The sequence below is a fragment of the Vicia villosa genome, linkage group LG3 (genome assembly GCF_029867415.1).
Source record: "Vicia villosa cultivar HV-30 ecotype Madison, WI linkage group LG3, Vvil1.0, whole genome shotgun sequence".
In the NCBI taxonomy this organism is placed as follows: Eukaryota; Viridiplantae; Streptophyta; class Magnoliopsida; order Fabales; family Fabaceae; genus Vicia; species Vicia villosa.
The window spans coordinates 32,038,955-32,049,155 of NC_081182.1; the positions used below are offsets into that span (position 1 = coordinate 32,038,955).

Sequence of the window (10,201 nt, forward strand, 5' to 3'; positions counted from 1 at the left end):
CACTAAATAAGATGATAAACTAAAAAGCAACTCCATTGGCTGGCTTTCACTTACTTCCGCAAAAATCTACTCCTGGGTATCTACACGATACCCATGTAAAGGCAACATTCAAACAGGAGGCGTGAGAATACAATTCAATAATTAACGATGAAAGGCAATTGGAGTAAATTAACTAACAACATTACACACCAATTACAACAACATAAACATATCAAGTATTCTTATCCACACATCTTAACACCAAAATAATCACCAATGCAACACAACATTACACACAACATATCACTAAAATAATTACGAATGCAACACAACACAAACATACTCAATTACTGACTCAACATGCGTGTGGTATCAAATTATGAACACTTAGGTCCATTTCACTCCACGATCCCCACCATAGGATCAATTCCCTCTTGGAACTAAAGCACACCAAATCTCCACCATCACCATAGTTAACGCTTCACTAATTCCCCATAATAGGAATTAGCTACTTGTACTTGATCCATACCATAAGATCGAGGCTCATTATAAAGAATCGAAGTTCAAACAATATGAATGCATGAAAATCTCAACATGCAACAGTAACACATACAAATTGGTCCCTCTTCTAACTAAGTATGCCATTGACAACATAATCACCATACATCATCATTATAACATCGTCACCATTTGATGGTAAATTGCGTTAACTTTCCAATGCTTCAAACAAGGCGACATTTGGACTTACATATCAAAAGTTATGGCCAAAACAGTTTCGGCCGAAAAACACGAACATCAGCTTCCACGCTGAGCGCGACCGCGATGTACTGAATGCCAAATTTTCTGCATTTTTTATCGTTATAGGACATCTGGACCTCCGATTGCGATTCCTTAAAAACCCAAACACTCAGAAAATTACAACCTATGCAATACCCTAATTATCTCAAGTTAATTCACAAGTTTAACACAATTAAATCATGAATCATCCATCAAAGTCTTGCCCTAAAACATCTAATTCTCACCAATTTTATCATAATTCAATTGATCCATGAACACCACAAAAACATGTCAATACACATGAACATAATCCATATTATTGCAAATCAAAACAGTATTATCATCACACTTCAACAGAAAATTGAAACCCTACTCTATCCTTTCATCACACCCCTATTATTGAACCAAATTCCCACCTTTACCTGAATTCCAGAAAAAAAATCCAAGCTTTTAGTTTTGGCTTCTCCTTCCTAGAGTTTTCCTTAGGTTTCCCTTGCATTTCTCTACTCTTGTCTCTTTTCCTCCAATCCCAAAAGTTTCACGTAATGCGAACTTTTTCCTCCACTTCTCTCATTATAAATCAAAAACCTAATTCTATCTTTCTAATATTCCACTGAGGCCTAGCTTATTACTAACTTACATTATTTATTTTAATTATCCATAATTCTCACTTTCCACCTCAAACTCATTATTTTTTTATTTATTTTATTATTTCATTTAAATAATAACACTAAAACATCATTTTAATCATTTAAATAATTCTATATAAATCTACCCACCTCTAATTACTTTCCATACTCTCTACCTAAGGGTCGCCCACCCTTGTTTCCCCAAAACATCTCAATTATCACACAAATAATAATTAAATACTCACATAAAATAATAATTAATTAATATTAAATAATTTCTAGAAAAACGGGATGTTACACTATCCCGAAACCAATCTAAGGGGTCTTCAGTTTTTGAACCTAGGAAAGACACCCCTCCCCACCAAAGATTGAAGACATCATAATAAATCCATATTTGGTAGATGAAATATCATGCTAGATGCATGAAGCACCTGAAATCAACTACCACCTCCACTTATCCAAAAGGCCAAGTTAATCACACAAAGATCACAAACACTGGGACGTAAAAACTTCTTAGGCTTATACACATCAAACCACCTAACCCAACAATCTTGGAAATCCATTTAACTCCATCTTAAAGAAACATCCTTTGATTTTTCACAATCTTCTTTTACACCTTAACATGCATATTTAAAAGGGTCATGCTAACATGTGCCCTAAGGGCATATGTTAAGGACACTATAATTAGAAAAAGTTAAATGTAATTAAATGCAATAAAGTCATATTAAAATTTCGATACATTGAATGCACGCGTTCCAAGCAAATATTTCTATAAATATCTCTTTATCTTGTGCCCTTGGGGCACATGTTAGCTTTTCCCTATTTAAAAATACAAAACAGAAGATAAGAATTGTATTAAGAATATAATTAAGAATATCACTCTCCCTCCCAAGGAAATATACCTATGTCTCCATGAGAGGAGTCATCTAGTGATGACATTAACCGAAGATTCCCATGTAGAAGAAAAACGGGGATTGAACCTCACTGGAAAACCAAGGTACTTGAACATGAGAGACTCTTGTTTGCATTGGAGAAAGTCACAAGGTATATCTAAGAATACATGGTTAGGATTCATCCGGATGAGAGAACTATTAGTAAATTTGAAAGTCTGAGATTAATTTAAATCCTAGGAGAATAACCTTGATGGACCAAACACTCTCAATGGAAACATATGCAAAAATAATCAAATTGTCCGCATACTAAAGATGATAGACCATCAAATCTGAGGATCCAACTTTGAAGCCGGAAAAAATGCATACCCCCAACCCTATATAATAACCCACTTAGACCTTTTACCACCAAGAGAAAAAGGAAAAGAGCTCGGGGACACCTTCTTTCAACCCCTTTTGGACACTGATTTCTTGGGTCAGACAACCATTAACCAAGACCACAAGATTATTAGAATAGATACAAGTATGAATCTAACATCTCCACTTATCATTAAACCCATATCTAAAAATCATATAATCTAGAAAGGACCACCTAACTGAAACATAAGTTTTCTTAAAATTCACTTTAAAAATGAGACAAGATTTTTTGCTCTTCTTAGATAGGCCCACCTACTCATTTGCAACAATTCAATCCATCAACTTAAAGCCCACCTTTGAGGAAGGCTGACAGATCTACCAAGAAAATAGCACGTAAGTCCCCTTACACAGTTAGGGAATCAACTTTTGAAATCAAGGTTACAAAATATGAGGAAAAATTATGGGGAAGAGAGGCAAACCGATGAAACTGATTAAAAATAACCCTAACATCATTTAAAAGAAGAGACCAAAATATCCTAATAAAAGAGAAATTGGAACCATCAAGGCATAAGTTTTTATTACCATCACACAGAGCAACAACTTGATCAATCTCAGTGTGCAGGAAAGGATCGATAAGACCGACACTATCTTTCTCAGAGAGAGAATGGAAAATACCACATCCAACAGATGTTGATCGAAGAGTGGCTTTATAAAATGTCTGAAAAAGTAATTAACCACCTCCTAAAAGGTCTCAGACACCCCCTTTAACTCATTCATCTTGTACCTTAAGAGTTATGATTTTGTTCGTTCTAGATCTTCTTTTTATTCAAGTATGAAAGAAATCAGTTTTAGGATCACTCACCTTAAAATAGAAAAATTGTTCTTACCAAGGTTCGAACAATGGACCCTGCATTACATAAAGTGTCCCTCTACCAAATAGGATATTGTCTAAAAAAAAACTTTCAATATTCAATGAATTTTTTTATTATTTTAAAGTAGTTCTTTTATATAATACCATATACCTCACTTTCAATTCAGTTTTTTTCATTTTATATTAGTGATAATGATGAATAATACAATTCTTTATCAAAAATGAAATATTAGCAAACATAACTCATATATTTAAAACTTAATACAAGTAAATCTTAATAATTTATTATCTCCTGTTTTTATAGAAAACATTTCTAAAATGTCTCATTTAATTTATACTTTTAGGGATATGATGAAACATATGTATTCTTAAAAGTTTTAAAATGTTTGTGTCATAATTTTAAATAATGGGTCACGCTAACATGTGCCCTAAGGGCACATGTTAAGGATACTATAATTAGAAAAAGTTAAATATAAATAAATGCAATAAAGTCATATTTAAAGTTTCGATACATTGAATGCACGCGTTCCAAAAATATTTCTATAAATATCTAATTAACTTGTGCCCTTGAGGCATGTTAGCTTTTCCCTTAAATAATTTGGTTGTTCTGCATTAACTACTGCTGTGATCTTAATTTTAAATTAATTGTTTATGATTAATAATTGACTTTTGCGGCTGCAGTCTTACTTATAGCGACGGTTGTAGTCTCGCTTATAGTGACAGTTTCAGAATTGTTATTTTATTTCTATACTATATTACATATAAAATTTGGGTGAGTGAATATGGTGTTATTTTCTTTATTTATCTATTTATGTATAATTCTCTTTTCCTTGGCCATTTTGCCCATCGTATACGGTATACTAAAAGAAAAATATAAGTTAAAATTAGCCATAAATAATGAGTTGCAAAGACAATTATTGTATTTGGATTAGAAGGGAATGCAATTAGAAGGGTGAGATTAGATTGTGTGTTAATTAAAAGTTTGGTGTTTTGTTATGTTGGGTCCATGTCTAGTCTAACAGCAATTGTTGTGCTGGTTTTGGAAATGAGCTCACAAAACTCCAAATTTGGCCACTAAAGTTAGACGCGATGGCATGGCACATTCCACTCGATTTATTTGGATGTTTTTCACCCCCCAATCAGTGAGAAGCTTTTTTGGAGAATGAAGTTTCCATCATTCCATGTGATCTAGTACATTTACAAGAAGAATTTGAAAATATGTACCTCAATTAATGCAAGTGGTTGTGTGGATCTAATTAAGCTAGCCAAAAATCATACTACACCTAACCTTGAATGTGCACAAAAATATGATGCTCATTTCTTTGATTATATATTTATTGGGTCTAAAGAGAAGCACCCCAATGAAGTTGTGAGAAGGCTATTGGAAGATTCAGGCGCAACTTTGGGTCGCTCGCTCAACTGTAGCAAAAATTATACCCCGTACCCCTACATTTATCCCAATATCCCTATAATTTTTAAAAAATCTCAATTTTGTCCTTATTAAATTTTTAACTTTTCTTTTTTATTTTTTATTTTTATATTTTTACTGTATGTACGAACGAAAAGATGGAGAATTCTGGTGAGTAAAATCCAAAACCGGACAACCCAAGGGTGGGTGTTCCGGCTGCTTTTTTTCTCAATTTTACTGAACCGGATATCCCAGAATTGGGTGTTCCGGTTTGTTACTTTTTACTAACCGGATATCCCCTATGTGGGTATTCCGATTCCTTTTTTTTTCATTTTTTTTTGTTTTTTTTTATTTTTTTTTTAAATTTTTTTAATTATATATTAAACTAAATTAATTTTATATATTTAGGTGTGGATCCTCCTTTGATGAAATGGGATGTAACTCAAACATGTGTGGATACAACTGATGTTTTTGTAACTGGTCAAAAATTTGCTACAAGAGAAGAGGCGATAAGTTGGATTAAGGATGTTGGAATTAGGAATAAAGTGACAGTTATAATAACTCGTTCAGATACCAAAACAGGCAAGAGAGGAAGAAGTGATAAATTAGTATTTGGTTGTGATAGAGGTGGAAAATACAAAAAAACAGATAGCGAAACCCAAAGTGCTAGTAAGAGATGTGGTTTAATGAAAGCCATTGAAACAGTATTTCTAAAGACAACTAATTTGCTTTGCCGATTTCACATCAACAAAAACGTGAAATCAAAGTGTAAGGAACATGTTGTGGATGATATGCGAGAAAATGTGGAGAAAATGTGATTTGAACTTACAAGGGCTAGTGATGAGATGGAGTATCATCAAAGGTTGAAACAACTTGAGGATGCATGTGTTGACTCCAAAGGTTTTATTGATTATGTGAATGAAACATGGTTGACACCTCACAGACATCGATTTGTCGAAGCATGGATCAATCAAGTGTTACATTTGGGAAACACCACAACAAATAGGTATGTTTATGTGATTTTATCGACATTGTTTCTCTATATTAATATTACAGATAATTAGTTGTTTTGTTTTATTTAAAGGGTGGAGTCTGCGCATTGGAAACTTAAGCAAATGTTATAGAATAGCTTAGGTGATTTATGCAAATGTTGGGAGGCTATGAATGACAATATCAAGATACAAGTGGGCAACATTAGAGCTTCATTTCAGAAGAGTTTTTATGAAGTTGAGCATGCACACACTAGTCCTTTTTATTCAAATTTGCGTGGTTCAGTATCAAGAGCTGCATTGAGGCAGATTGCTGAAGAGTGGTTGAGGATTGACATGGTAGGTACCGATACGCAAAAGTGCGGATGTACTCATAGAAAAGTATTTGGGTTACCATGTACTCATAGCACCCATAAAGTTATTTGCCGCTCTCTGTTGCTCAAAAATTTGCTTCAACCAATCCAATTTATAGTAAGGACCCCTAACAGTAGAAGCCTCCGCAGTGACATCACTCAGTGAAACACCAAACAACTCAACAGCTAGAGGGATAGCATCATAATCGGTGACAACAACATCGGGGTCAACCAGCTCGCCCCTAATCGGTACATGAAGAAGACATGAAACATCATCTAGCGTGATGGTCATCTCGCCGAACGGCATATGAAATGACGATGTTTCAGGATGCCATCTCTCAACAAAAGCATATAACAGATGTGTATCTACCCTGGCCAAACTAGTATGCTGCAAAGATGACAGACCAGATGCAACTATCCAATCATTCATCTGCCTTGGGAGCATTGGCGGAACCCATCCTATTAATTTGCTGCCATGTGCAGCAACCTTTAAGGTTGGCTTTGGTCGTCTCTCCTGAAAATAATTTGTAATATATGTTAATATATAGGGTTTAATATACTTCACCCCCTGCCAATATAGAGAGAATCGGTTTGCCCCCCTTGAATGATTTTTTTTACATAACGCCCCTTATAAAACCCAAAACATGGATTTACCACACCTTGTTACCACACGAGCGTACTGGGCATCGTAGCATTGGACACGCTGGCGCTGACTTGGCTGAGTTCTTACGTTTGAAATGAAAAGCGTAGGTTTACCCCCCCAAATCCTACATTTCCAGATTAGGGTTTTTTTGGCAAAATTAGAAACGGGAAGTAGAAGACGGAAACGATGGCTGAAGACGGCGGTGCAACGGTGGATTCGCCTGAGGTAAGTGCTCATCTGTTGTTCCTCACAGGTACTGCGTGTTTTATGTTGTCTTATATTACGTTTTGTATGCAGTTGAATGTAAGGTTTGACTGTTTGTTTCACCATGGAGGAGAATTCATGAAGCCTCACGACGGTGAGATGATTTACAGAGGCGAGGTTACGACGCTTATCACCGGTGTACACATTGAAAGCTGGACTCAGATTCACATTCAAAAGGTGGTAAGTGGGTGGGGATATGGAGCTGGATCGTTTAGGTTATGGACGAAAATTCCTGAAATAGATCCTAATTATTTCCAGATTAAAACTGATTCTGATGCTTATGATTTAGCTGCGTTTGCTTGTTCAATGAGAGTAGATGGTAAATTATTTGTTGAACACGGTGCAGCTATACACAGTAGTAAACCTAGATGTGTGAATGAAAGTGTAGAGTTAGAGGTAAGTGATGAAGAGATCATAGAAGGGATGAATGATAGTGAGGATGAGAGGGCCACAACTCTTGATGATGGCTTTGGATTGGTTGATGTTACTTTACCAGTTAGTGAGGGCCCTCTTGTAGCTGGTTTGTTGACTTATCCTAGTAAGGGTAAAGGTAAAGGTGAGAGTGAAAATAAAGGTGAGGATGATGAATATATAAGTGAGGATTTACTAAGTTCTGACCCTGATGCCTCAGAGGATGAAAAAGAGCCTAGGTTTGACAAGTTTAAGAAGGAGGAGCTTAACAAGGATTACAAATTTAAATGGGGTATGGAGTTCAATACCCTAGATGATTTTAGAGAGGCCATCCGTGAGTGGACGGTATTAAATGGAAGGGAAATTACCTTTGTTAAAAATGAGAGTTATAGAGTGAGGGTTGAGTGCAAGGCCAAATGTGGTTTTTTAATGCTTTGCTCTAAAGTGGGCCATAAGCACAGTTATGCCATAAAGACTATAAAAGATACCCATACATGTGCTAGGGTTTTGGATAACAAAAGTGCAAGTTCTAAGTGGGTGGCTAAGGCTGTGGTCAAAAAGATGAGAACATCTGACAAGGTAAGGATTTGTGACATAATCCAAGACATGAGGCAAAATTATTCTGTTGGTATCACTGTTTGCAGGGCATGGAAAGCAAAGCTGATTGCCAAAAAAATCATTGAAGGAGATGCAGACAAGGAGTATGCAAATCTGTGGAGGTATGCATCTGAGTTGCATAGGGTCAATCCTGGAAACACTGTGAAGATAAACATAGAGAGGCCTTTACCTACCATCCAACCAAGGTTTGGCTCTTTTTACTTCTGTTTTGATGGATGTAAAAATGGATTTACAAATGGTTGTAGACCCTTCATTGGGGTAGATGGATGTCATTTGAAGACAAAGTATGCAGGTCAACTATTGATTGCTATTGGAAGAGATCCTAATGATCAATACTTCCCTTTGGCCTTTGGAGTGGTGGAAACAGAAACCAAAGAGTCATGAAGGTGGTTTATACAACTGTTAATGGAAGACATTGGGCAGGACAAAAGAATTGTGTTCATCTCAGATCAGCAAAAGGTAGAGTTCATTTTATCCATCATTCTGTTTATTTCTATTTCAATCCTTACTTCTAATGATTGTTTCTTAATATGTTTCAGGGACTGGTTGCAGTTTTTGAAGAGTTGTTTGAAAGAATTGAACATAGATTATGTTTGAGACACTTGTATGCGAATTTTAAGAAGAAGTTTGGTGGAGGAGCATTGATAAGAGACTTGATGATGGGAGCAGCCAAGGCAACCTACCAACAAGCATGGACATTGAAGATGAATGAGTTGAAGGCTGTAGATCCAAAGGCTTGGTCATGGCTCATGGCAATTTCTACAAAGTCTTGGTGTAAGCATGCATTTTCATTCTATCCTAAGTGTGATGTGCTTATGAATAACATAGCTGAATCATTCAATGCCACTATTTTGAATGCTAGAGATAAACCTATATTGACCATGTGTGAATGGATTAGAAAATATCTGATGAGTAGGTGTAGTAATTCTACTTTGAAACTAGACAAATGGCCACACAAAGTGATGCCTATTCCCAGGAAAAGATTGGACAATGAGGTAGCTATGAGTGGTCACTGGTTGCCAACATGGGTTATGGAAGAGAAATTTCAGGTCACACATGCTTATAACAGGCAAGAGTTCATAGTTGACATTGCTAAAAAGAATTGCACATGTAATTTTTGGGATCTGGTAGGTATTCCATGTAGACATGTTGTTGCTGCATTAGGGTTTAGACAACAGAACCCAGAGGAATTTGTTCATGAGTATTACACTAGAGACAGGTATGCCATGTGCTATGGATTTGCTATTAGTCCAATTAATGGCATTGACATGTGGCCTGAGGTAGAAAGTGAGGAACTTTTACCTCCTAATTACAAAAAGGGACCTGGAAGGCCTAGGAAGCTAAGGATAAGGGAAAGTGGAGAAGAGGGTGCTAGAAGAAGGTTACCTGGTGTATCTTACAGATGCACCCGGTGTGACAAGGTGGGCCACAATGTTAAGACATGCAAAAGCAAGAGGCAAAATCAGAGTGCAATGAAAAGAAAGGTAATTTATATACTGCAATTGTTTTTGTATGTAGTATAGTTTATTTGGTTATAATATATCTGGCTTTTTAAATGCAGAAGAAAATGAGACCAAATGCTAATGAAGAAGGTACTAGCAATGTTGAAAGCCAGTCTGCTCCAATCAATGAAGGAGGTCAACACAATGCTGGAAGCCAGTCTGCTACAATCAATGAAGACAATGAAGATACCAAGACTGATTCATTGTTTGGGGATGTAACTGATGACATGATAAGCAGCATACCAGACTTCCATTCTCAGGCATCAATAAGCAACAATTACAAGGGAAAGGGAAAGATGATTGACAAGCCAGTTGTGAGGAGAAGGGTAAGTGAGAGGATAAAGGAGAACTGGTTCAAGAAACCAAAACCATTCATTGGTCCAGGTTCAAACCCTGAGCAACCTATTTGTATGGACATTGCTGAAGAGGAATCCTCAAAGATTACTCCAAAAAGGGCATCGAAGATTGCTGCAAAAAGGCCAGCCAAACATTCTCCAAAGAAGACATCAA

At 36.1% G+C, this 10,201-nt stretch overlaps 1 protein-coding gene across 1 annotated transcript; it reads left to right on the top strand.

Annotated features, from left to right (window-relative positions):
- Window positions 1-7,082: 7,082 nt before the first annotated feature.
- LOC131657820 (uncharacterized) lies at window positions 7,083-8,573 on the top strand. Its single transcript, XM_058927179.1, has 2 exons — window positions 7,083-7,121; window positions 7,194-8,573. The coding sequence occupies exons 1-2, from the start codon at window positions 7,083-7,085 to the stop codon at window positions 8,571-8,573; spliced, it is 1,419 nt and encodes a 472-aa protein (XP_058783162.1).
- The last annotated feature ends 1,628 nt before the right edge of the window (window positions 8,574-10,201 follow it).